This window comes from Penicillium griseofulvum, assembly GCF_001561935.1.
Source record: "Penicillium griseofulvum strain PG3 chromosome Unknown contig_84, whole genome shotgun sequence".
Lineage (NCBI taxonomy): Eukaryota > Fungi > Ascomycota > Eurotiomycetes > Eurotiales > Aspergillaceae > Penicillium > Penicillium griseofulvum.
In genome coordinates, this window is record NW_024467475.1 from 677606 (window position 1) to 703759 (window position 26154).

At 47.9% G+C, this 26154-nt stretch overlaps 11 protein-coding genes across 11 annotated transcripts; 6 read left to right on the forward strand and 5 right to left on the reverse strand.

The window, feature by feature from the left end:
• Positions 1 to 881: 881 nt before the first annotated feature.
• PGRI_048030 (uncharacterized protein) lies at positions 882 to 1871 on the forward strand (the record flags this gene model as incomplete). Its single annotated transcript, XM_040792516.1, has 1 exon — positions 882 to 1871. The coding sequence occupies one exon, from the start codon at positions 882 to 884 to the stop codon at positions 1869 to 1871; it is 990 nt and encodes a 329-aa protein (XP_040644483.1).
• Positions 1872 to 2170: 299 nt separating this feature from the next.
• Positions 2171 to 3811, reverse strand: PGRI_048040 (uncharacterized protein; the record flags this gene model as incomplete). Its single annotated transcript, XM_040792517.1, has 1 exon — positions 2171 to 3811. One exon carries the CDS (start codon positions 3809 to 3811, stop codon positions 2171 to 2173), a length of 1641 nt encoding a protein of 546 aa, XP_040644484.1.
• A 923-nt stretch (positions 3812 to 4734) lies between these two features.
• Positions 4735 to 6471, reverse strand: PGRI_048050 (flavin-containing monooxygenase; the record flags this gene model as incomplete). Its single annotated transcript, XM_040792518.1, has 3 exons — positions 4735 to 4837; positions 4887 to 6338; positions 6407 to 6471. The coding sequence occupies 3 exons, from the start codon at positions 6469 to 6471 to the stop codon at positions 4735 to 4737; spliced, it is 1620 nt and encodes a 539-aa protein (XP_040644485.1).
• Positions 6472 to 10760: 4289 nt separating this feature from the next.
• PGRI_048060 (putative monooxygenase) lies at positions 10761 to 12147 on the forward strand (the record flags this gene model as incomplete). Its single annotated transcript, XM_040792519.1, has 2 exons — positions 10761 to 11007; positions 11060 to 12147. The coding sequence occupies 2 exons, from the start codon at positions 10761 to 10763 to the stop codon at positions 12145 to 12147; spliced, it is 1335 nt and encodes a 444-aa protein (XP_040644486.1).
• A 691-nt stretch (positions 12148 to 12838) lies between these two features.
• On the forward strand, positions 12839 to 14322 carry PGRI_048070 (uncharacterized protein; the record flags this gene model as incomplete). Its single annotated transcript, XM_040792520.1, has 2 exons — positions 12839 to 12853; positions 12907 to 14322. The coding sequence occupies 2 exons, from the start codon at positions 12839 to 12841 to the stop codon at positions 14320 to 14322; spliced, it is 1431 nt and encodes a 476-aa protein (XP_040644487.1).
• A 341-nt stretch (positions 14323 to 14663) lies between these two features.
• Positions 14664 to 17414, reverse strand: PGRI_048080 (MIF4G domain-containing protein; the record flags this gene model as incomplete). Its single annotated transcript, XM_040792521.1, has 2 exons — positions 14664 to 15850; positions 15905 to 17414. The coding sequence occupies 2 exons, from the start codon at positions 17412 to 17414 to the stop codon at positions 14664 to 14666; spliced, it is 2697 nt and encodes an 898-aa protein (XP_040644488.1).
• Positions 17415 to 17655: 241 nt separating this feature from the next.
• PGRI_048090 (signal recognition particle 14 kDa protein) lies at positions 17656 to 18159 on the forward strand (the record flags this gene model as incomplete). Its single annotated transcript, XM_040792522.1, has 2 exons — positions 17656 to 17682; positions 17785 to 18159. 2 exons carry the CDS (start codon positions 17656 to 17658, stop codon positions 18157 to 18159), a joined length of 402 nt encoding a protein of 133 aa, XP_040644489.1.
• A 668-nt stretch (positions 18160 to 18827) lies between these two features.
• Positions 18828 to 20993, reverse strand: PGRI_048100 (uncharacterized protein; the record flags this gene model as incomplete). The annotated part of the gene is made up of 1 exon (XM_040792523.1): positions 18828 to 20993. One exon carries the CDS (start codon positions 20991 to 20993, stop codon positions 18828 to 18830), a length of 2166 nt encoding a protein of 721 aa, XP_040644490.1.
• A 320-nt stretch (positions 20994 to 21313) lies between these two features.
• usgS (transmembrane protein UsgS) lies at positions 21314 to 22808 on the forward strand (the record flags this gene model as incomplete). The annotated part of the gene is made up of 5 exons (XM_040792524.1): positions 21314 to 21371; positions 21622 to 21728; positions 21780 to 21952; positions 22008 to 22401; positions 22452 to 22808. 5 exons carry the CDS (start codon positions 21314 to 21316, stop codon positions 22806 to 22808), a joined length of 1089 nt encoding a protein of 362 aa, XP_040644491.1.
• Positions 22809 to 23248: 440 nt separating this feature from the next.
• PGRI_048120 (acetamidase/formamidase family protein) lies at positions 23249 to 24726 on the forward strand (the record flags this gene model as incomplete). The annotated part of the gene is made up of 5 exons (XM_040792525.1): positions 23249 to 23323; positions 23374 to 23392; positions 23466 to 23754; positions 23816 to 24092; positions 24148 to 24726. 5 exons carry the CDS (start codon positions 23249 to 23251, stop codon positions 24724 to 24726), a joined length of 1239 nt encoding a protein of 412 aa, XP_040644492.1.
• A 476-nt stretch (positions 24727 to 25202) lies between these two features.
• PGRI_048130 (Tetratricopeptide-like helical) lies at positions 25203 to 26111 on the reverse strand (the record flags this gene model as incomplete). Its single annotated transcript, XM_040792526.1, has 1 exon — positions 25203 to 26111. One exon carries the CDS (start codon positions 26109 to 26111, stop codon positions 25203 to 25205), a length of 909 nt encoding a protein of 302 aa, XP_040644493.1.
• Between the last annotated feature and the right edge of the window lie 43 nt (positions 26112 to 26154).

Sequence of the window (26154 nt, forward strand, 5' to 3'; positions counted from 1 at the left end):
ATCAGCGTTAATTTTACCCACGTGGAGTTCAACATTCTTTTTACAGTTTCTTGGGGCAGACAGACCGTTGATCTCAGGCGACCTTAGCCCAAGAAGACTACCAATTATTGGCCATTCCGATTGATAAGGTTGAAACTAGTCGTGTCGATCCTTAACTTCTAAAGTTTGCTGTCTCCGACACTATCGGCAATAAGCGCCGGTGAATTAGGGAAACCTCACTGCCATGGCATAGAATATGAAGTACAGGCTACCCTGAAAGGCCCAACAGAATACCTGACAATTGTATCTCTATAATAGGGATGCTTCTTTTGAGCTTCAACCAAGGGGTTTCCGGCTCAAAAATGAGGTGGAATTGACCAATTACGACGACGATGTCATCGATATCTTGGGCTCATCCTGACAGTTAGAGTGGGGACTTGCCCCTGATTTGTTCAAGGATGTAGCGCTGGCTGGATGATCCGCGAAGTGGCTAATGAGGATGGTCATCTTTTGAAGCTTATATCAGGACTAATACTGTGTGCCGGACCCAATATTATGTCGCGGCACCTGCGTTAGCCACTCAGCGTGAGGCTTACTTCTCAGAAGATGAAATATGAGTGGTTTTCCTCCATTTTCTATGGCACTAATTTGCGATACAAGCGGACCTTCTGGCAAATTAAAGCTTCTGTTAGCTCAGGAGCAGACCCCAACAACGTCAACGGATGAGGGATGGGGTTGGCATCAATGCCGATCCCCGGAAAACAGCTATAGTATATAACAAGACCGTCTCGCCGTGATGTATGAACTCTAGCAACCTTCTTTGTTGTCATTCCTTAATCCTGGTTCATACCGTCCATTCATTACCAAACAAGTCTTTGAACTTATTCCACTCATTAACCAACATGAAGTCTTTCGCCCTCTCTGCCGCCATTCTGGCCTCAACTGCTTTGGCTCTGCCCACCAACATCATGTCAGGCACCACCGACTCTTTGCCCTCCGGAGTTCCCTCTTGCCTGCCCTCCGGCGTCATCCCTTCGGGCATCCCTCTGCCCGTGGCATCCATGATCCCCACTTGCTCCGGTGTCCCCGCAACTTCCTTGTTCTCCGCCTTGCCCAATCCCACCGGTGCCGTCTCCGATATGACCCAGGGCTCTGATGCCATCTCAGACATGACCAAGGGCTCCAGTCCCGGCCAGGTTCTTTCCATCCTTAACCAGGCTGGAACCTCAGACTTCAAGATGATGGCTGAGTCCGAGCTTCAGGGCCTGATGAGCAAGCTGCCAGTCAGCACTCTCGAGAAGCCAGTCGGCCAGGTTATTCAAACCGCCGAGTCCGTTGACCAGCTTGACACCAAGAGCGGCTCCGGCCTCACCAAGATCACCGCTATTCTCGAGAATGGCAACGCCGCCCTCATCGAGCTGACCCAGGATGTCGAGGATCTCCTCTCCAGTCTCGGCCTTGACGTGGTTGGCAACCTTCTCGGCTCCATTGTTGGCGGCCTTGAGTCCATCACTGGCAGCATTAAGCGCGACGACCCTCTCCAAAATGTTCTGTCTGTCACTGATATGAACGGCCTCGCTGGTGGCAAGGACCTCCTCGTCCAGGTTGAGCCTACTCTCCTCGGACTCCTCAGTGGTCTTGACCTCTCCACCATTAAGGGCCCCATCGGCAATGTTGTCGCCATGGCCCCCTCCCTCTCCGAGCTCAAGTCCAAGGTTCCCAAGATCCCCGGCGCTGAATTTATTGCTGTCGAGGCCGAGGACAAGGCTTCCCTCCTTTTGATTAAGGTTGAGGGCACTGTCCAGGGTCTCCTTTCCACTCTCGGCCTCGGCAGCCTCGGCACCGCCGTCGGCTCTGTCGTCTCCTCCGCCAAGGGTGCTCTTTCCCAGTAAATATTTTACCCTTGATGGGCTCTGATCATTCTCTTCTACCATTTACCAATTTCATATCTTATATAAAGGGAAAATGACCCGTGGTTTGGTGTGGAAGTATTGCATGCAACGATGACGAACACAGTGGTCTCCCTTATACATACTTCTTCTTAGGCATTATCTTGTGCTTTATGTTGTATATACTCTCGATACTTATTCTATATGTCTGAAATACGCCAATTAAGTCTAATCGATAATTCTGCTTGTAACGGGGTTCCAAACCCCAACAAACAACGACCTGGTAAACCACAGTAGGTCCCTCAGTGCTGCATTCCACCCCAGTAACTCTCTCCACCCTGATCATACGGGTTTGATGCATCCTTGCACTCAGGGCTATTGTAGTCCTGGACTGTACCCATCGGCCAAATAGGCACGACACAAATCTCATTCGCCGCACAACCCCTGCACTCCTTCCACGTCGCCCAATCGAGATAAACAACCAAGTTTTGAATAGTCTGCATCGCAGAACTAAGATCCTGCTTCTTCCCAGCCTCAACCAAAGATGAGCAGATTTTCCGAGCAACACCGTGAACAGCATTTGCTGCGATGCCCCCGTTTTCTGATGAAATCGGCGGTAAGAACTGTGTGGCACAGCGCTCAACTTCCGCGACATCATCTCGTTCATCATAATCGATGAAAGGAGACAGAATACGCTCAATCTCGGACTGCAGGCGCTCGCTCGAATCGATACTACCGGAAGCAAGGTATGACAGGTCGTTGCTGTATCGAGTCACAATCATATCTGTAATCGCTTGCCAATCCTCGGAGGTATCGGCAGGTTGATGTGTCATGATAAGATCGGTAATTTCAGCAAGGAGGACAGCGCGCTCCTCGGGAGAGATGCTGGTAAGTCGGGGGAGGGTTGGATTGTCTTGGAAGAGGTCTATGTTGTGGGAGAAGGCTGTCACAAAGTGATTGAAGTTCAGCGAAACTCGGTTTCCACCGATTCCGTTATAGCGGGCGGTGATTGCGCGCATCCACCGCGACGAATCGGGCCCTTTTGCAGGTCCACCAGGTCCGTGCCCTTTCCCATCGTCCTCCTTCTTTGGTCCATAACCATTGTGGTGCTTGCCATCACCCTCTTTGTGAGGACCATCCCGGTCACCATGCTTACGGTTACCCTGGTGCCCACGTCGCTCCTCAGGGTGTTGCTTGACCTGCGTGATTCGAACGGGGTTTAGATCGCGCTCGAAGTGACATAGGATAATCTCAAATCCAGCCTCCATGCGCAGCACACCGTCAATGCGACCCTCCCATTCGTTGTCGGCCATCTCGCAGGCCAGTCTGGCGCGTTCGCTCTCTCGTCCACGCCGGCCGGGAGGATCTCCAAACGAGCCGTTGAATAAAACCACATCCTGAGAATCAAGGGTGCCCTTCGGTGTCTTGGCAGCAGACATACCATCAATATATAAAAGGCGGAGATCCTTGGCTGCAGCATACGTATGCAAATACCCCGCCTCATTCTCATCGAATGCCTTCGGCGGGTGATCACCCGGCGGGCCGTGATGTTTCTCATCTGTGCCATGATCCTTTCGCTTCCGCAGCTCGCCATGGCCTCCATCCTGTCGCTCGGTATCAGCCTCGTCGGGTGGTAGGTGCGGTGGGGGACCGCGTCGCGGCCGGGCGAAGACCATGGCATGTTCGGGCTCAAACGCCAACCACTCGGTGCCATTAACCGGGCTGGCTTTGGAGGTCCCGTGGTAGAATTGTGTACCGGCGGGAACACCCGCGAGGAAGAACGACACGCCGTTGTGGTGCAGAGACGATCCCCACTGGCGCATTGAGTCTTGGATCACATTGAAAATGTGATTTGCATTCTTAATTGGCACGTTTGGGGCCGTTGAGAGGGCGCTCGATGGGACTAGAATCCCGAATAGCGGGAGGAGCAAAGGTGGTCGCATTATAGGGGCCGAAGAAATGTACTAAATATGTTTATCAGATCAGAAGGTAACCTGTGTGGAGAAAAGAATTCATATAAAAAGGATACAGTATACTTAAAAGCCGCGTCATTAATTCGCGGCTTTTCGTTTTTGGTAGTTTAGTCCGGCGCTAGGAGATAAGCTATGGCTAGTGACTTGCCGCTATTCGGGTCAGTTGGCTAAGAATGTTTGATGGATGAAAGATTATGTTCCCACGGAATAGTACAATTGGCATAGACCTCAAGCTAACCTTTCCAGAAGAAACCGCCATAAAACCACAGTAAAGTTGTTAAAAAGCCCCGCTGTTGGCTATTCTTTCATATGAATTGACCGGCACCTAGGGCTATGTAAATAACGTGACCCTGGTGCAAATTAACCATACAGTTTGAAACGGTAATTTACCCGAAATATCATCGGACCATGATATATGGACGACAACGGATTAAATATTGAAAAGGGAGCAAGACTAGCACGACGGCACCATACTCCACTAAAATACTTTGGGTGTATCTGCTGCTGGAATGTGTGTCACTAGCAAGAAGAGTGCCTGCAGTCTTTATCTTAAAAAGATCTTAGGCACGAAGAAGAGGCGAGGGGTCTCACGTAACATCCTTCAGATGAATGATAGGATATGTATGGAGCCAGCAGCGAGCATGATGAATGGTTGGTATTAACATACACATAGGCAGAAGAATCATCACCGAAGAATGTCAGGTGTTACTCGCTACTTCATGATTTAATTGTACCGAAATTAACCCGAGAACTAGCTAGTTATGTGATTGTTGAAAGTATCAGCCCGTATAGGTCACTATGCAAGTAGAAGCATGATATAGTCGATATATAGATGAGTGATCATTCTCAGGGGTGATCTGCTTGTTTGTGTAACATAATGCGTTACACCATAGCTACAAACTCGCTGAAGGCTTTGGCCTCAATTCGACAAAGCCGCGGAAGTCCGGTGCCCGACATTTCTGTATGTAATCGTGGTATTTATTTATCCCTTGAATCCTGTGTATAATTAGTGTATTGATAAGCAGATAGTTGTGTAGAGACTTACCAGAGTGGCTCTGGCTCGTCGGCGGAACTCCGAGCCTCCCATACATCTGCCTTTTTGTATAGTGAATCATCCCACTGCTGATGCAATTTCTCTACCCAACCCTGAGATGCGGATCGAGTCGCCTCACAGCAGTCAATATGAGACTCACGAAGACTCTTCAAAACGGACAAGATCCACTGTGCCTGGCATTCAATGGTTGTAGGAACATTCACTTTAACTGTTGGGCCCTGTGGACCCCATAGATAGAACATGTTAGGGAATTCAGGGATAGCCATTCCCAAATAGGAAATGACGCGCGGATTCCAGACGTCGGTCAAGTGCACGCCGTGCTTGCCGGTGATATTCAATTTGAGTAGGCCGGCACTCAAAGGCTCGAATCCAGTTGCGCAGATAATGACATCGAATTCCCGTTCAGTTGAGCCACTCTGGATGCCTTTGCTAGTTATCCTGGTCAACATTTCTTTTCTCGTGTCTACTACATCCACATTGGGCTGGTTGAATGACTCATAATAGTTGTCCACAAGCAAAGGCCTCTTAACCCCAATAGGGTAAGGAAGTATGCGAGGGACGAGTATGTCTCGTTTTATGGGGTCTCTTATCTTCGCTCGTGTTATATTAGCCCAGGACGAATATAGCTGTTCGTTGGCTGCTTTGTTCGCTAAGACATCTGGAAAGTTTTCTAAGATGAGACTCAGACTTCCTGCCTTATATAACTGCCTGTTCAGGAGATCACGCAGTGGAGATCCTATTGGCACTGACTCGGAATCTTTAAAGAAATAGTCAAGACCGGAAAAGGATTTTGGTGATCGTCTAAAAACGGCGCAAGTCTCTTCCGGGGTCAATGATGCAATATGCGGATTGGAAAACTTGTCAGATTCTGGTGAGTTTGGGATAACCACAGCAGGCGTCCTTTGATAGACTGTCAAACTTTTCACTATAGGCGCTATGCTCGCGACAACCTGGGCTCCCGAGGCACCAGTACCAAGGACAGCCACTCGCTTATCCTTTAACGAAACCTCCGAAAGTGGCCAGCGCCCGGTGTGATACAGCTCCCCTTGAAACTGATCAATACCTTTGATTGTTGGCATAGATGGCGTGGAAGCAAACCCAACCGCGGGAATAAACCACCGCGCGGTCAAACACCTTCCATCGGACAGAGAGATGGACCAAAATAAATCCTCGTTAAACGACGCTTGAACAACAGTGGTACCGAAGTCAAAGTCCTTGCTCACATTCCACTTCGAATTGACATATTGGAAATAAGCACGAATCTCGCTATGCTCTGTGTATCTTTCCGAGAACGTCCAACCGCTGGCTAATGTCTCGTCTTGAATTTGATAGAAGGGCTGGGGACTATCGCATCGTGCGCCAGGGTAGCGATTGGCGTACCAAACCCCACCAAGGCCGTTGTAACGCTCAATCCCTCGTACATTAAATCCGTTTTCCCTCAACCTAGATCTATCGTAAGAAATGCGGGTGTAGACTAAAGGGAGGAGGGGGGGGGGGAGTGAAGGACAGACAGGTACAGCATGCGGATTCCTGCGAACCCAGCACCCACCACAATCGCGTCGAAGTCTGGAGACATAATTGGACTAGTGATAAGAAACAGATAAAGATCGAGTTGAAAAGAAATGGCGATACTGTATTGAATAAGCCTCTATGTGGTATGGAAGAGAGTACCTTATATGGGAGGCATGGCTTTTAAATAGCACCTATCTTATGAATTCAGGAGCGTAGTGAGATGCTGGTCGCCCAAGGTGTTGCCATTCCATCGTCTAACTTTCGTCTGACAAATTTGTACAACGTTAAGTGCCGGCCATTGATATACAGATCTATGCAGATTGTAATACGTGGGTCATTTATATACTAGCGGTGAAGGAACAATCTTAGTCAATCCATGATGATACCAAAAACTGCTCCTGTATATAACGCTCGAATAGGGAAAACGTGAAGTTTAGTAGTCTACTAGCACGCACGGTTTGTCAAAAGATGTTTGCATGTTTGTAGGTTTCATGAGATCGTTTCTGAAGAATCATGCATGGAGGCTGCATGCCAATGCTTGGGTCATGCGAAAATTGTCAATTCATGTCACCTGCTGTGGTGAGAAATGACCAGGACCACACGTGACTACATGCACTCTGTAAAAGCACAAAAAAATTACATTTATCGCCTGAGTAGTATGATATGTTAGTGTTGATCTTATAGAGAAGATATGATATTGATTCCTCTACTGCATGAGCCCTAAGAAGGAAAGCAACTCCATACTCTTTTCATACCTAACTACATCTATATATACGTACGGCAGATTTAATATGTGTACTGCACACCTCCGGAGCAGCATCGTATGGGAAAAGATAGCATATCTATACCTAAATACACCGGATGTAATATAATATAATGCAAGTCCAAGGGATTGGGCATTCTCATCATGATGCAGCTGGCCCGATCTGTGTTGCGAAAGAATCTATAGCGTAATCCCACAACAATCACTTGAAACAGTAAATTATAAATAGTGATGTGATATCCCATGGGAGACAATAATTCACACATTATCTTGCTATATTCGGCATTCAAACTACCCAGGGGGCTTTGTTCTCAGGTGTCATTGATCAAGATGTTCAAGAACACAATATACCAATTTCAGACTTTTGTAAGGCTCCAGAGTTCTCGAGTAGAGACACTGCTAATAAGCAGAACTTTGCTTTACTTGTTTTGTCTATATTCCTGGCTTATACATTGAGTCTAATCCTATACCGTCTCTATCTGCACCCTCTGCGCCGATTTCCTGGTCCAAAGCTTGCTGCCATCTCAAAGTTTTACGAATTGTATTTCCACTACGTCCATGATGGCCAGTTCGTTTTTGAGATTGAAAGGATGCATCAGAAATACGGTTGGTTCTTCGTCTAACGGACATATCGATCAACAACTAATCACTATCATTGATACCGAAGGTCCAATAGTGCGAATCAGCCCCCGAGAAATACATATCTGCGATCCCGACTTTTATGCACAGATCTATGCCGGAGGCTCAAAAAGGCGGGAAAAAGATCCAAAGTTCGTCCCGGTATACTCCATGCCCCAGTCTCTGGTGGCGACTGTTGGCCACGATCTGCACCAACGTAGATACCGAGTAATGGGAAGTTATTTCTCTAAACAATCAATAACAAAAAGGGAGCCTGCGATAAATCACTGCATACAGAGATTATTATGGCGATTCGAGCAGGCGCAGAAGACTGGTGAATGTGTTACATTGAATAGTGCATTCACCGCGATGACTGGAGATATTATCACAAAATACTCGTATGGCAAGGAATTTGGCTATCTTGAAGCAGATGACTACAAAGAAAAATGGAAGGCCGCTGTAAGGGGCTCTCTGGAAGCAGGGGTATTATTTCGGCATTTCCCTCTTCTGGATGTCTTCAAGCTTCTCCCACGAAGATTATCCCAGGCGCTCAGTCCTGGCATTGAAGAAATCTTTTGCATCGAGGATTTGGTTCGAAAACAAGTCCAAGACCTACTTTTGGCTCCCATGAACGAGGCGAAAAATGAAAGTACGATCTTTGATGCTCTGTTGGGTCCATCCGTTCCCCCAGAGGAGAAAACTGTGGATAGGTTGACTGATCAGGGCCATATGCTTCTTGTTGCTGGTACTGAAACTACGGGTAACACGCTGACTGCTATTGCATTCCACTTGCTGAAGAACCCCAGTGTGTTGGCCTGTTTGCGGGAAGAGCTAAAAGTCGCTATGCCTACTACCGATAGCATTCTCACATGGAGCAGCCTGGAAAAACTGCCATTTCTGGTAAAATATATGGTTAAAACACATTCTAATATGCTTCTGCTAACATAATATCAGAATGGTGTGATACAAGAAGGTCTCCGGCTTAGTTTGGGGGCATCTAGTAGGCTTCCACGGATCGCCCCAAACGAGACTTTACAGTATGGTGAATGGATTATTCCAGCTGGGGTAAATACTTTGACATGTTTATCACGGGCTATACCAAAGCTGACATTATTCGTACAGACTCCAGTGAGCACAGCAACGTACTTCGTACACATGAATCCTTCTATATTTCCGAACCCGGAGAAATTCGACCCACAACGTTGGATCACAGCTTCTGAGAAAGGCCAACACCTGGATAAATATATGGTTTCTTTTACAAAAGGCAGTAGGCAATGTTTAGGGATCAGGTAAAATACCCATTCAATCCACATACAAATCTTTATTTATCTAACAACCTTCGTCGTTTAGTCTGGCATATGCAGAGTTATATCTTACCGTTGCAGCTCTTTTCCGCCGAATAGACATGGAGCTTTATGAGACAAGCGAGGATGACTGCAGTTTCTCCCGAGATTGTTTTATCCCGGCTGCAAAAAAGGAATCCAAGGGAGTTAGAGTGTTTATCAAAGGATCCATCCAGTGAAATTCAAATCACGGAATGATGAATGGTATTGGATGAAGAGAGTATATTGTTGAGAAACGGGAAAATCACACGCTCAGCGTAGAATCTACCTTTCGTGTATGTCGGCTTTATTTCTACTTTTTGGCTTTTTTTTTTCAGAGAGAAATGTTTCATGTCTCTAGTTATGTATTTCATTCTTATAGTACTTTGTATCCCACGTCCTCCACCTCGACGCTGGCCACCGTGACGTGATTATGGGCAACGCTTTATATTGTCAATGTGAGCTTCTGAGGACATGGCTCGAACCATTATGCTCAGATATTCCAGGCTCCGATATATATAGTGCATGACATGACACGAGCTAACTTTTTATTATAGATATACAAATAAATATAAATGTTGTTTCTAATATTCGATTGAGAATGAGGCAAAAGTAAAGGTAGGATAAGTTAAAGTGAAGACATCAGGGACTTGTTTACGTATAGTTTCTTCTAGCCAGACTGTCTAATTGCAGTTCTAACAGGTATCTATACAAGGAAATGGGACATAGAAAGGTCATTTTGTAGGATATGTAATTCTCGCTACATCCTACAGTTCATGATTTCTTAAGCGACGAATAGAATAGACCGAAAGTACGGACACTGAAATCGACCTACAAAGGCCTGGGGCTCTCAGCTCGAAGTAACAAGACCTCCACACAAAGAAGAACATACTAAGATCAAAAGGATCTGTGAAAAAAAAAATTAATAATAATAATAATTGAAACGCCTTTACCAGTAAAATAGCCACGGAGATTCTATCCAAAAGTTATCTTATGTACTGTAGTGGGGGTGTTGGGTCTCCGAGGATGCCATTTACAGACATCTTGTGCCTTTTCTAGTGCAAAAGTTTTAAGTTGATCCTTCAATGAATTTGATCCTGAATTTGAATCTTATCACTTCGCTACAATGGATGATACGGTGACAAATTATCCCTATCAATAAAGAAACTACCCCTTCACAGATCAGAATTTCGGCAGTTTGAAGTTTCAACAACCAGACTTTCTCCGCAAGGGAATTAAAAACTGTGGGGAAGCTTCGTGGATTAGCCGTCAAGTTCTTGGCTGTATGGAGAACTTGAAGTGAACATGAAAGAGGTCCACACCCAGTTATATTGTATATGCGATCAAATTTCCAAGCGGATAAAGTCCAAACAGGGAATGATGACATTTCCCAGGCCACGCGAGCCCCTGGACACAGATGTGTGGAGAGAATGTGGGAGAAGCGGGAAAGACTTACTCCGCCATACTCATGAAGCACATAAAAAACATAGTAGGATCACTCGGGCATTGTACCGTTGGAATTTTGGTTGTTCTTGAAAAGATTCCTCGTACTATTTTGTATCTTTTATTTCAAATATTTTAGATCTTCCTCTTTCTTGTCGTGACAACACTGGTCACATATCTATACCTTCTCCGCATACCTCCGATATAATGGCGAAGACACCTCAAGAGTTACAGATCGCCATTGTGGGCGCAGGCATGGGGGGTCTGACCTCCGCTTTGGCTCTGGCTCAGCAAGGATTTAAGAATATTGATGTTTATGAAAATGCGAACGATCTCGGTTTTGTTGGTGCCGGTATTCAATTGGCACCGAACATGGCCCGAGTTTTGGATGGACTCGGTGTCTGGAAAGGGATTGAGGCCGAGGCCGTGAATATTGAGGACACATCAGTGCGAGGTATTTTGATCTATCAATCAAACAATGGATACGATCTAATCTTTGTTTGCAGACGGCGCAACGGACACTGAGCATGCACATGTGGATCTGCGGTACATTGAAAAGACATATGGATATAAGCACATGGTTGGCCACCGTGCATCACTAGCCAACGGACTATATGATGGCTGCAAGCAACACTCCGCAATTAACTTCCATTTCGGAGTCACTGCAGATAACGTGGACTCGTTCGGCCCTCGACCATCATTCACAGCTATTCCCCGCGCCGATGGAGCTACTCCGTTCAAGGTTGAGTGTGACATTCTTCTCGCTGCGGATGGTATCAAGAGTGTTACCCGTGTGGAGATGCTGAAACGATTGGGAGTTGACGTTGGCGTCAAGGACACCCAACAAGCCGCTTATCGTATAATGATCCATAAGGAGCAGATCAAGGACGATCCCGAGCTTTTGGCCCTCATCAACAGCAACCGTGTGACTCGCTGGATTGGTGAAAAGCGTCACATTATTGCCTACGCCGTCTCCAACAATACCATTTACAACCTCTCTACCACCCAGCCCGATACCAACTTCGCAGCCGCCACAAACGCTACCTACACCACCAAGGGCTCCAAGCCTGCTATGATGGGCGTCTTCTCCGACTTCTGCCCCATGGTCCAGCGCATGCTAAATTACGTCCCCGAAGGCGAGGTCTGCGAATGGAAGCTGCGCGTTCACGACCCACTCCCCACTTGGGTTCACGATTCCGTCGCCTTGGTTGGTGATGCTTGCCACCCTACCCTGCCTCATCTAGCCCAGGGTGCTGCCCAGGCCATTGAGGATGGAGCCGTTCTGGGTGTTGTTCTGTCCAAGCTCCCCGATACCACCCCAGAGTCTATCAACAAGGCTCTCCGTGTTTACGAGAAAGTGCGCAAGAACCGCGCGGAGGCTTTGGTTGAGATGGCTACTGCTTCTGGTCGTGCCCTGCACTTGGGTGAGGGTGCTGCCAAGGAGGAGCGTGACAAGCAGTTTGCTGCCCTCCGCGCTGGTAAGGGGCCTGTGCCTGATAAGTGGGCTGATGCCGATGTGCAGCGTGAGATCTACGGCTTTGACTGCACCAAGGTTGCCGCCGATAGTTTCGATGAATACTTCTCGCAGATGTAAGTGTTGTTCTTCAAATTCTTTATACTACACCTGGCATATGCCTCTCTTGCATATGTCCTTTTTTGCAAATCGTGTATTTCTTCTTTTGTATACTTACAGCCTTTGGACCACACGTCAAAAGAAATGAGATTATCATAGCACCTTGAACTGTTTCTGCTCTTCCTTTTCTTGAGCGAAAATGATGCTAAACCATTTCATTCGTATAGAGACAATAACCAACGTCACTCTAAGCTTGCATAAAAACTGGGCCGTCGTGCTGTACTGACTACTATATGGGTTGGAGCCGGGAGAGCTGGTTTACTTTCCAGATCTTGTGCATACGAATGCTCCTGGACAACAAGGGCGACACCGGTTTAGAAATACTCCTTGTGTACCCATAAAGAGTATGTCATATGCTGAGATATAGAAATGGAGTTGAAACTCAAAGAGTGCTTAATACCTCTTGAAATTGGGAATTTTCAATTTGTTGAAGCTTTCATAGATAATCGCATCTAGTCATTTTAAGCTCTTTTTAGAATAGTTCTTTTCGGCGAAAATTTGTGCTCTGAATGTGTAGTTGAGCCGCAAAATTAATTTGCGCGGCCGATTTTACCCAGGAGCGACGCGAACCTCACAAGTTCAAACATCGGTCCAACTGGGTGCTTAAGCAGCGCCATGGTGTTCTTTCCAGACTTCTGATCATCTCAGATAAATGCCTTTTCCGGCAGTATGTCTACAACGTGATTTATAGATTCTCCAGGCTAATTAGACTGGTCACAGACTCCATCACCATTCCGCCTCCCCCGCAAACCATCCACGCGCCGCAGTGGCCCTCAATTCGCCCCCACACCTCGATTTCTGTTGTCACAAAGTGCAACACAGAAGGGAGATGGTGATATCGATGTGATAGATGACGATGATTCATCTTCAACGCGTAAAGTCGCGCAAAACTCGCCTGCTACCCAGAGTGCCACCCGCTCGCGACAACGTGACGTGATCGAGGACTCGGATGATGCCGCAGATATAAAAAACATACGAATTGGAGCAGGAGATGTGGATGAGATACCAGATGATGCCATAGACAGCACTCCTCCCGAAGACCCAGAGACTCCAGGCATTCTTGACGCTGAGTTCGACGCACTATTTGCGCCGGTCAGAGATGGGAATAAACGACGGCGTGTGGAGGTAGCGACGCCTGTCAGTCGAAGTAATCTAACACAGCTTGATCCAATACTGTCATCACCACCCCAAACTGCGAACCCTCCGTCCGATGCCCTCGATTTGCCCGATCAAAGCAGACAAAGCACTGCGACATGGGATAAGGGTACCCAGAGAACTCCTGCACCATGTGCACGTCCATTTGCAGCAGTTGCATCAACATCGGGAAATATAAAAACACCGTTTCGCAGTCGTCCTCGGTTTATGCTTTCCTCGACGGCGAAGCCTCCCAGCAGCCAGTCCACACCCAAATTCAAACCCGACACTCCGGGCATATCACCGCCTGAGAGACGGAAACCGGCTTTTGTTTTCCCTCGCTCCCCGTCGCCGAATCCGGATGCAGAAGATATCCCTGCACCATTCTCTCCCTCCTCACGCACACTTCGTCGTCGTGGTCGGAACCGAGCTGGTGCGTCCAATTATATTCCTGGTGGAATGGCCGCTGAGGTACGCGGCTGGATCTTGGAGATGGGGGCGAAACGTGACCAGTTCCAGAAACCACCCTTGGTTCAAGCTCCAGACCCCCAGGCGGCAGATGCTTCGCTGGAAAAGTTGAAGATGTATTTCCTAACTGCGCGTGTCATCGATGTCAGCCACTCAACTCTGAGCGGGTGTGGCTCCCTCGCCTTCCTTCAAGCAGAAGTGCTTAGTGGGAATCATGTGCAGCAGGAAAATCCGGATGCGACATTCAATATCATGATTATGGGACCTTCGCGATCTAAGTACGCTGTTCGTCCAGTTCCCTCGCATTCTGATGCCACCGTGACACCCTATCTGCGGAAAGGGGATATAGTGGGGATTCACAGAGGGCTCAACTGGAACTTGGAGCTTGGGACTCACTTTCCTGAACATCGAACACCTGGTCGAGTATCTAACCAAGTATCACAGTGTGGTCCATCTGAAAATGGTGAACATCCAGAGGCAAAAGAGGGCTGGCTCATAGCCATGGAATGGGACCTTATAGAAACAGCTCCATGAGTGATAATGATTTATAGTTAAGGGAAAGTGTATTTTCTTTCTTCCATTATATCTCATAGACCTGCATACATGTACCTAATATGGTTCTATGTATGTATTACCCACATCAGCGTTTATTTTTGAGAATGCAATATACGCTCTTCTTCACCAGGGCAGCTTTTCCCAGGAAAACCTGACTGAGCAGGCTAGGCTCCTAGGTTTGCACGGACACCATTTACTTCTTCCTTGTCTTATTTAAAATAATCCAAGTGCTTCGAATATGTGAACATAAGCAAATCATGAATAGCGTAACAACTTGGGTATATTCTATATGCAATTGCAAGATGCATTCAATGCACTCTTTAGTCCGCAACAGCCTTAAGGGCATCTGCAGCCACATTGCATCCCCACCGAACTAGTTTGAGTTCCTCTGGGGACACAATATCAGTCTTCGCGACAACCTTTCGCAAAAAGTAGATCAGACCCTTAGCAATGTGTGGTGTCTCCTTGACACGCAAGAAGATTTGCATCAAAGGCCCTTCATTCTTCTCAGGTTCATCTGGGGTGGAACTCTTAGACTTCTTCTTCTTCTTGGACTTTTGGGATTGTTGAATGATACTGATGATCAAGATTTCGACAAATGTCTTGGTCTTTGGCTGTAGGTATGCGAAGTTGAGATTCTTCAAAATGCTCAGTGTCAAGCTGCCGTCCATAATGAGGGTGCTGAACATCTTGGCCAGGTTGACCACAGACTTCATGCTGACACCGTTCTCTTCATCATCTGGATCGAAGTCGTTGTCTTCATCCTCGTCGATATCTCCTCGCTCGCCCATCTTCTTGAACATACTCCAGAGAGCAAACATAAACGACATTTTCATGCGTCGACCCTGCTCACCGCAAATGCGACGCGCAATCAGAGAATAGTATGGGTTATGAGCCTGTTCCTCCATGGCACAGTGTAGGAGGACACGAGGGATTTCATACTCCTGTGCGCGCTTGAGACGAAGCTTCATGAGTCGGACATGTGCATCTTGGAAGTCGTTGGCAGACATGATAGCAACGAAAACAGACCGACGAACGTCAGTGTTCATGCGGTGGGCTCGGGCAAGAACTCCAAAGTCAGGCTCGGCGTCGCTTTCATCATCTACTACTTCAGGTTGTGTTGTTTGCATATCAGCCATTTCTCGCTGGGCTGTTACAAGAGGGTCTTCCTTCCAGCTTGCGCCGACCAACCACCACTTGCCCTTCTTGGAGGAGTTGTGGATATCCTCACGGGAGATGTTAATAGGTTCGGATGCACGGATCGTCCGAGAGTTATTCAAAGAACCCAGGATCTTGCGCATTTTGGTAATGTGTTCTGTTGTGATACCTGCGCCAACTGCAGCTGAAGCTTTCGAGCGGTTGTTTTTCAAATCCGTGATCAGGTCAATCATAAACTTTGTTCGAACAGAGAGACTATCCTCGCCAGCCTTTGCGACGGCGGGTTGCATGAGCAATACGATATCCTTGAGGGCAGACGGGTCGTCGAGTCGAAGTTGAGGGCCAGAGTCTGCGTACAGTTAGAGGGCTAGTAGTTTTATCATGGGTGGGATATATCACTTACTCCGAATGACCTTGAGCAAGAGTTCGGTATTTGATTCCGTGATCTCCTGCACGAAAAGACGAACGTAGTCAAACATCAAAGAAGAACCGATGACGTGAAAGTTGTAAAGTTGCGAGAGAAGAGAGACCAGGTTAGTAGCTTCTTTCCCTTGGAACTTTCCACGCTCGTCACCATCAGCATCCAATGTTTCAACAACCCTTTGGATAATCTCCGCGCCAACATCCATTCCCATGAGCTTATACAACGCCGCAATGAAACCTGCATGCAAAATGAGGAAGGTATCCTGGAGGGCAGCCCGCTCACAGATCATGCCCATTAGGAGGTCGACCAAAGTAGATGTGACGTGCTGGCGAGGGTAATCGCGGTAAAGCTTTTCGAATTCGGCAACAATAGAGAGCATATTGGCCTCGGACAACTTATTGATATGTCCTTGAGCTTGGCGCTTGAGACGAGTGAGGGATTCGCTTTCGGAGTCGGAGCGGTTTCTTAATGAAGGTGGAATGTACTTTTGAGCAGTGGGTTCAGGTTTCGTGACCGGGGCGATATAAGGATTTTCTTTCTTTTTTGGCTCCTTGCGCTCTTCCTCGTCGAACCCGTCGAAATCACTGCCTTCGGCGGCCTCGTCTGAATCATCGCCCCCAAAGATTTCCTCGTCGAGATCGAAATCATCGGCGCTATCCATTTCACTATCATCTTTCTCAAGTTGTTGGGCTTGCAAATTCTTGGCCTTAAGTCTCTTGTTTCGTAGCCAATCATCGGCCTCTCGTTTGCGCTTTTTGCTCTCATCCTCTGAGGCATCGCCGCCACCACCACCCAGGTCTCCCAGCAAATCCTCTAGTCCATCCTCTTCAAAGCTCTTAGATAGCTTACCTCCTTTTTTGAGGCCAAGCTTTTTCTCCAATGCAGCAATTTCGGCGTCGTCTTGCGCCAACTTAGCCTTGACTGATGCTGGGATGTGGTGCTCAGCTTCTTCGGGTTCGTTTCCGTTTCCATAGGCCTCGTCTTCCGACTCATCATCCGACTCGTCATCTTCATCTTCATCCTCATCCTCATCCTCATTGAGGTCAATTTCTGACCCGAACCCGGACTCAGGCTCAGACTCGGATTCAGAGTCTTGTTGAACTGCTGCTTTCTTCAGGATCGATTTGGGCTTCTTCACGGCCTCTTTTGTGGATTTAGACTTGGTCTGCGGTGCACTAGGTTCCTCGTCGAGATCCATGTCGTCTGAGTTGAGGTCAATATCCTCGTCCGCAATTTCCTCATCGCTGTCATCCTGAGCCTGCTGTTGAGGCTTTTGCTGAGGCCGCTGCTGGGGACGCCCAAAGGTCTTCTTATTCGGTGGGCCTGCATGTCGGGATTTCTTCTGCGTACGCTCGTTTTGGCGGCGTTCTTTGCGCGAGGCAGGGCCGTTTAGGCGACGCTTCTTGTCACCGTAGACATCACGGATTCCGAGCTCGGATCGTAGATCACGAGGCAAGGCTGTCGTATTATGCCGAGGACGGGGCGGCATTTTGTTCGTCTGAGATATTTTTCGGCTCTCAAGAGAGTTCAAATGTCGGATCTCAATGTCAGGTACCCCGGGCGGTCGACAACTTTTTTCACTTTTCTGCTGCCCCAAAACAAAGGCGGAGAGACACCCACAGCGGAGTTTATCCCCCACTGTTCATTGTTCCCAGCTGTCAATTGCATATTGATCATCTGCTCCAGCTTTCAGATCGCTTAATTATCGCGCGCCTTAAATATCTCCAAATATGGCCCCACATTTGGGACACGATGAGGTAAATATTGATATCGGTGTTACATGACCGCTACACCTCCGTGCATGCGACCACGATCACCAGTTCCAAGCTATCCATATCACTAACACCGGTCACCTTTAGTTCTTCAAATCTCTCGCCGAGTTGCTCTCCATAACCTCCCAACAAGTCCACGGCTCCGTAAATCTCACTCAAAAGGCTCTCATTGATGTGCCCGGTGCCACAACCACAAACTCCCAACCATCTATCCTCATCCGAGCCACAGATGGAAACACCAATACACCGAACCTCAAGAACGCAAGCAAGGAAACCAGGATTGCCAAGAACAAGAGTCAGAAGGTCAAGCTCTCGACTATCGTCAACCCGGATGATATTGAGGCGTTCTACGTTCGTTATGCGGAGGTCTGCAAGGCAGGAATGTCCGGTTTGAAGAAGAGAGATCGACGAGCCCGCAAGGCTAAGACCAAGGGCGGAGCTGCGAAGGTCACGAAAGCATAGATTTGCTCGCTCGGTCTACTCCCCAGATAGCATCATCGTCTATGTACTCGGCTCGGATTTGATACGCGATGTGTTTGATGGCTTCGTTTTCTCATGCATTAGCTGGCGTTGATGGTGGTTCTGGCTTCTTTTTCTCAATATTTCAATTCGAGCTTCCTGTCAAGTGTATATATTCCCCTACGCTTGTAGCCCACGGGCGCTGTGTTTGTTTATACGAGTCCTGTGGGACGGAAAAATAAATGAACAGCTTTTAGCACTACACTTGGGCATACCGTAGATTGTATCTCTAATATCTTTGTTCAAATCATGTAGACTAGTACCAATAGCACTGGATAGGATCTGTGTGTTCAGGCCATATGGAACAGTCATGAGATTGAAAGAGCGTATTTGTATCAATTAATTAGTTGTTTCTGATATGACCCCCGGGAATTCCATTGATACATGCAACGCTAGAGTACAAAAATTCAGTAGAATACAAACCATGCCATATATCCGCCCATAAGTCGTGCAAATCAGTTCCAAATATCATAACAAAGAAAACATTAAGATGGTCGCTGTAGTAGGGGAATACAAAGAGTAGGTATTAAATCGACCGTAAGATGGGGGCGAAAATCCAGGTGAGGAAGTGAGAAGAATAAAGAAAATTAGAAGGCGGGGCATTTCGACGACTAATCCAGATCCCAAGGGTCAAGTTTCTTGTAGATCTCAGCGTCCTCGTATTCCGAAGAAGTCTGAGGCTCTAGTGGAAAGCTGAAGTCATCTTCGGTAACTGGATCGTTCTTTGTTCCCTGGGAACGAGAATGTGGTTCGCTCGTTGTGGAGCTGATAACCGGCTGCACAGCTGGGTTGATGACAATGCGCGCAGCGATATGAAGGAGAATGACAAAAAGATAGGCTGGGGGAATCAATACTAGGGTGATAGCCTTCGAAATGAAGGATGAGCCATCATCACCAGATGGTTGGTACAATGCCGAAGCATGAGGCATAGGAGAAACGTCACGCTCCCTTGTGGCTTTTGCCCGACGCCGGAACTCGGCAGTCATGTGGTCGAAATCAGTATTCAATGCACTGGTCTGGGCATGAATATGCGTGCGCATTGGAGCGTCTGAAGATGCACTGGCAAAATGACTGGGTGGATTCACGTTGCTTGTAGGGGCCATTGAGGGCGAGGTGTCCGAGAACGCATCTGCGAAGCGGCGCGGCAGATTGTCCAAACTTGTACTATGCATTAATGGAGGGGTAGGCACGCTGGTCGGGCTTCGGATGTTGTCGCTTTGGGGAATATTGAGTGTTGGGAGCTTTGACGTCTTACAAGCACCCGCTGGTGGTGGTTCCAATCCAGAAATGATATGGTTTGTGCTCGAAAGATCCAACATCTCGACTGGCTCTGACAGCTCATGGCCTCCCACAGATGTAGGATGGGTAGAGACCGAATCTGGCGATTGAGGCTCAGCAGAATGGAATGACTCCGGGCTAGATGCAAAGGACGCATCATGGTCAACGTCTAGTGTGGGCTCGGCAGTGGGCTGAACGGGTTGAGCTTCTTCAACATCCGTTGAATTCCCTTCCACTACTGCCTCGGCGTCAACTGCACTGGTAGGTTCAGCACGAGATATAGCTTCCTCTGAAATTTCAGCCGCCAACGCTGTGTCAGTCTCGATTATAATGACAGGTTTCGCTCCAACCGCAGCTTTGCTAGAAGGTTCGGTTGGCGATATAGCTTCTAGCCCAGATACAGGCTTGGTTTCGAGCTGCGCTTCGGCTTTAACTTGAGCGTCTGATACGGCTCCAACTCCACCATCGGCTAAAATCTCAGGTTCGAGTTGCTCTGTAACGTTGAGGCCCTGATCAATTGAAAATGCAGCATCTGTATTGGGTGCAGACTCTGGCTTGGGCGCGGGTTCAGAGTCATGGTTATTCTCCGCGACTGTGGTAGCCTCAAATTTTGCAAGAAGGCTAGTGAAATTTTGTGGTATTTCGGTCACCGATCGTCTAGGAGGGCCAATATATGGGGAAGGACTCAAAGACTCAACAGGAGAGGATTCTCGGTGGTCAGGAATTGTCCCTAAGATTGTACTGTTCGCTTTGTTTGAAGTGAAACAACTATCATCTGTTAGGTTTCCGTCCGTGTCATCTCCAGTGCTTGCGGAATCGACCCAATCCGATTTGATTGAGGAGGGTGACGGTGTCTCTTGCGGATGTTCTAGAACAGTCGGTACCCTGTCTCTCCGGTCTTTAGGTTGCCAGGCCTTTTTGCGCCGAGGTGCCATCACATCGTTCGGGAGCTCCACACTGAAGGCGCGTTTGAAAGGACATGGCGTGACCTCATACCGAAGTACTGTTGGTAACGCGATCTTTAAATCGCGCACCAAATTCTGTTCGTCTTCCGTCTCGTATGGTAATTCGATGCGATAGTATGTAAGAGGGCGAATTCGTAAAACAAATTTCGAGACCCCATCAACGCACCAACACTGGGAGTTTTTCAGGATCGCATGGACCACATTTCCACATTTCAGAAATGCTGTTGAGCCGTGGACCTTCTCGAGCCTCAGTGGTGCGGTTGCGACCGTTCTTTCAGTCGCAGAGCGCCAAGGGAGTGTTTCGATGGTGTCAACCGGGTAGTCAAAGTCGGACGGCGCAGAACTGGAAGGAATAGGGGCGAGCGCTCTTGGGGAGAAATGCACAATCTTCGCAGATGGGTGATAAAAAATTACATGTTCGGGGGTATTCGGCACGCTCAAACGACGTTGCGCCAGTGGATTTAACTTGGTGGGAAGGGTGAGAGAACGGCGGAGGGATTGTATCTGACCTAGCTCACTTGGAGACTCAGGCATGGTTCATGAATGCGATCAATAAGAGATATATGAGAATATGTAAAAAGATTAATGTAGAGACATTATTGTACAAGATACTGCAAAAAAAGTCAGGGTATCCGATGCAAGGGAACGGGGCTTATCCGCGATGCGCGGGGAGATGCACTGTTGCCTCAGGCTATATATGTCAGGTGACCATGACGCAGCTTTCAATGGCCAGGCATCCACAGGTATTTCACTTTAATTTTCAAGCATGCCTTGCTAGATTCTTAGCTATTTCGACAATTTGACGTCCTTCACAGTGGTATTTACTTGGATCTTTCGCAGCCATAAACGCCACGATGTCGAACTTCGAGCCAAATGCCGTGATCCGCGGCTTCCAGCTTACAGTGGTAGGAAGTATGTCACTTGTATTTTTCCTATCTCTCGACCATTCAGGGAAATTGCTTTGAAATACATAGGCGGATACCTGGCTACACAAGAAATTCTATCAATCTCTTCAGCGCTGCATAGCGTCGGAGTCGGGGTTTGCCAAGACTTTGATCAAGGAGCTCCCTTGTACTGAATTTAGCCAGCCACCTATCATTTGCCTTGGAATGATCCCCTAAATGGAAATGCATTTTGATTAGTTGCTAACCAAGCCCTGCAGCTGTTCGTGCATTGTCGAACCCCGAACTATTCAAGTATGATCACTTCCGCCAAGCAGCTCTCGCGGTAGCCATCGGCATCGTGATCCAATTGATCATTCAAATTCCGGTATGTTACCAAACTCTTTCTCGTCGGGTTACTTTCTAACTTGAATTCAAGATCCTTAGCGTAAAATTCTCCGTCTATGTCTTATCATGGGTGGTCAACCTAGAGCAGGCTGTCTGGGACGACAAGCTTCTCAATGGATTGGAATTTATGTCCAAGTCCGTCCTTCAGGTGCCATTCTTGCTCATGACCCTAATGCGATATGTGACACCCACGCTGGATGAAATGTTCGTTGTCTTGACAATAAACTTCTTTGGCAGAGTCCGCTGACCATTCCACCAGCTTCATGCAGTCCATCCAATGGGTGGACATGACATACATTCAGAAACATAAATCAGAAGATCCTCATAAGCTACGCTCTCTATACTACCCCAATCTTGCTCAGTACTCCCGCAAAGGTGGCTCCAGCGTTTCTCGGCCACTTCCCGAAGCACTGAAGTCATTCTTCAATCGCTATGCAAAGAAGATTGGCATGATGCTTGGTATCTATCTTCTCTCAATGGTTATGATCATTGGTCGGTTCGTTATGCCAGCAGTGAGTTTCTACACATTCCGAAGCCATGTCGGGTCCACCCCCGCGGCTGCCATTTTTGGCGTAGGCTTGTTTCTGCCGAAGAAGTACATTGTCATGTTTCTCCACACCTACTTTGCCTCGCGCAGTCTGATGCGTGAACTTGTAAGTCTAGCTACCCTCTCTCACTTGGGATTTATCTTAACCTCTTCTAGCTCGAACCCTACTTTTGGCGCATTAAGTTCACCCCCGAGCAAAAGCGTCGGTGGTTCCGTGACCGAGAAGGTGTTCTCTTCGGGTTTGCCTTTGCTTTCACGGTTCTTTTGCGCATCCCATACATTGGTGTCCTGATGTATGGCATCGCTGAGGCATCTACAGCGTACCTTGTCACCAAGATCACCGACCCGCCTCCACCTCCTGCTGAAAGTGCAAACTTCGCCGAAAGCCAGGTTACCTGGAAGAACAAGCATGATTTCTTGCGCTTATCTCTCGATAATCTTGACAAGCTCAATGTCGACACGGATGAGCATGGTAACAAGGATGCTGGCTCAACTGAAAAGAAATTTTCTTGAGAGCTGTTACTAAACTTCCACGTTCTATTCGAGAATTAGGTATGGCCTTCGGTACTGCACAGATAGCATGCATATCAGGGCATTATTAACATACAAGACGAACATCCCATCATGTCTTTATTGTTTATGGAGAAGTCTCAAAAATACATTTCATCTTCAACACTACACTACAGCAACTGGGCATACAGCATATGGAGTGGCTTATCAAACCGGTGATATGCGAGATAAAGCGATGATAAGCCAGATCTCCAACAATTCACGTAACTATTATTCATGCCGACATATAAATGGACAGGGCGTCTGCGGGGTAAAGTGTTATCGTGAGGGGGGCCCAGGCCAGGATATCGGTATATTTGGGGCTGCCCCCGAAATTTGTACTCTCAGTCTATAGCTACTGCTTCAATCGCATCAAACGCCTCACCCCTCCAATAAGTGCAAATATGGGTATCAAGGGAATTCGTACTGCTCTAAAAGTCGACCTTGACAAGCCTGCGCGTGAACAGTCCGGCCTACATGTATGTTATTACATTATTGACATCGTTAAACACTGCTAAATCCCCGATAGAACAGATGGCATCCAGACGGTATGCTAAGTCTTGCTCCTGGAAGTCCCATTGAAGACGCTACATGCTAATTCCACCTCTTGTAAATAACCAGTTCCGGCCTATGGAAAAATCGCCAACAATGAAGTTGTCAAGATCGAATGTCTCGATTGGACTGGAGGTCAAATTGGAAACAACGACTCGGCCGACGATATCAAGAATGTCGATCTAAGCCAGATTCATTACCTATCCGGTCCATTCGACATCGAAACCGCAGAGCCTGGTGATGTCTTGGTCGTCGAGATTCAAGACGTCCAGCCCTTCGAAGAGCAACCATGGGGATTCACCGGGATCTTCCACAAGGAGAATGGAGGGGGTTTCCTAGATCAGCTGTATCCTGAGGCGTACGTCAAAAGATTGATTTCATGATACCTTGACATGTATTCGTGCTAATGGGTCTCATAGAGCAAAGGCGATTTGGGACTTTGAAGGAATCTTCTGCTCATCTCGACATATCCCACATGTTCGGTTTGCGGGACTAATCCACCCTGGAATCATGGGCTGTGCTCCATCGGCTGAAGTCCTGGCTGAATGGAATCGTCGAGAGGGGGAGCTTATTGTAGCCAATACTGTCGCTGATCGGATTGTCGCTCAGCCACCGAATCCCCAGAATGCCCATTCTGGTTCTGCTACCGATGATCTGAAGGAAAAGATTGCTAAAGAGGGTGCTCGAACTATCCCCGTGAGACGATTATCATATACAAGAAGCCTAATCCATATCCTGACATGTCTACTAGGGCCGCCCCGAGCACGGAGGTAATTGCGATATCAAGAATCTCTCCCGGGGATCGAAAGTATATCTCCCCGTCCACGTCCCCGGCGCTAAGTTCTCTGTCGGTGATCTGCACTTCTCGCAAGGTGATGGCGAGATCTCATTCTGTGGAGCCATTGAGATGGCCGGTGTTATCACATTGAAGTTCTCAGTCATCAAGGACGGCATGGCGAAACTAGACATGAAGTCACCAATCTTCCACGCAGGGCCCGTAGAGCCACAGTTTGGCCCTGGGCGATACCTGACGTTCGAGGGATTCTCGGTTGATGAGAATGGCAAGCAACATTTCCTGGATGCGACTGTCGCTTATAGACAGACCTGTCTCCGAGTTATTGAGTATCTCCGGCGCTATGGCTATAGTAATTATCAGATATATTTACTGCTCAGCTGTGCCCCGGTGCAGGGGCATATTGCTGGTATTGTGGATATTCCAAATGCTTGTACCACCCTTTCTGTCCCTATGGATATCTTTGATTTCGATATTCGGCCTGAGGCAGATGTGGTCAAAAAGGAGATGGGATCTTGCGCTTTCGTCACGAAGTAGCGCGCTTCGCACTGGAAGGGGCAAGCTGGATACTCTGCAGTTCACAGTGCACTTTATTTGGATATTTTAATCGACCTCTTGATATGTAATTCAAAGCATATGATCAACAAGGATGAAGCATTATCCAATACATTCTAAGGCATAAGCCAGTGGCTATCAGCACCTAGTCATAATAGTACTTCGATATTCTTCAAAAGATGGACGCTTGAACAGGTTATGCTTGAAATATATAATTTGGTACTTTTTGGGGGTAATGTTCTCCCCTATGATTTGGGTTAACGCACTTTAAGCCTGAAATACTGCGCCACAGGAAATTACCATGTAGAAGAGATTACAGTATGGACTTCGGACGAAGAACAAGGCAAATTGCCTGAATGATGTGATATCATACATCATGGGTCATTGGTGAGCGAGAAGACCTCGTCGTGAATCGTGATGGAACAAAGGAAAATGAAAATGAATCAATTTCAAACCGTTTAAGAGAAGAACTTCTTGGCAGCGGCCTTCTCCTTGGCCTCCCGGCTCTTGACGGTCTGCTTGACCTTGGCGATCTCGTTGATGATACCAGCATCGCCAGGAGCCAGCTTCTCCGCCTCCCGCAGATCCTTCAGCGCGGCATCCTCCTCCTTCAGGCCCTCGTGGGCAACAGCACGGCGGTAGTAGGCCTTAGCTCTATCGGCATCCTTGGCCTTGGCAGCATCTGCGACTTGTAGCGCATAACTAGCCCAGTTCTGAGCCTGTTGGAACTTCTGGAGCTTGTTGCCGAGCAGGGCAGAGTTGGAGTGCAGGGTGAATCGGAGTGCCTTCATCTGCTCGCCCAGCTCCTTGGGATCATTCTCGTCGGGCTCGGGGAACTCGTTCAAATAGCGCAGACCCTTCTGGTACTTTTCGAGACCCAGGTTGAGATCACCACTCTTGAAAGCAGTGTTGCCGAAGCCCTTTAGCTCGGAAGCGATCTTAAAGCAGAGAGGCGCAGTAAGCTGCTCGCCCTGGTGGTCCTCGGTGAAGTCCTCGTATGGGTCGCCTGTCGCATCCTGCTGGCGCTTGGTCGCATTCTCGTAATCCTCACCAGAAAGCTCGCCGCAGTCAACCACGGTGACATCCTGGATGGGCTTGTCGGACTGAGTCTTCAAGTTCTCGATCTTGCGAATCACACTCTTGCCGTTGATGACCTCACCGAACACGACGTGCTTGCCATCCAGGTGAGGAGTAGGGACGGTGGTGACGAAGAATTGACTGCCGTTGGTGCCGGGACCGGAGTTGGCCATGGAAAGCAGGAAGGGACGGTCATGCTTGAGGTCGAAGTTCTCGTCGGGGAACTTTTCGCCGTAAATCGACTCGCCGCCGGTACCGTTGAATGCAGTGAAGTCACCACCCTGGATCATGAACTGCTTGATCACACGGTGGAAAATTGAGCCTAAATCGGAA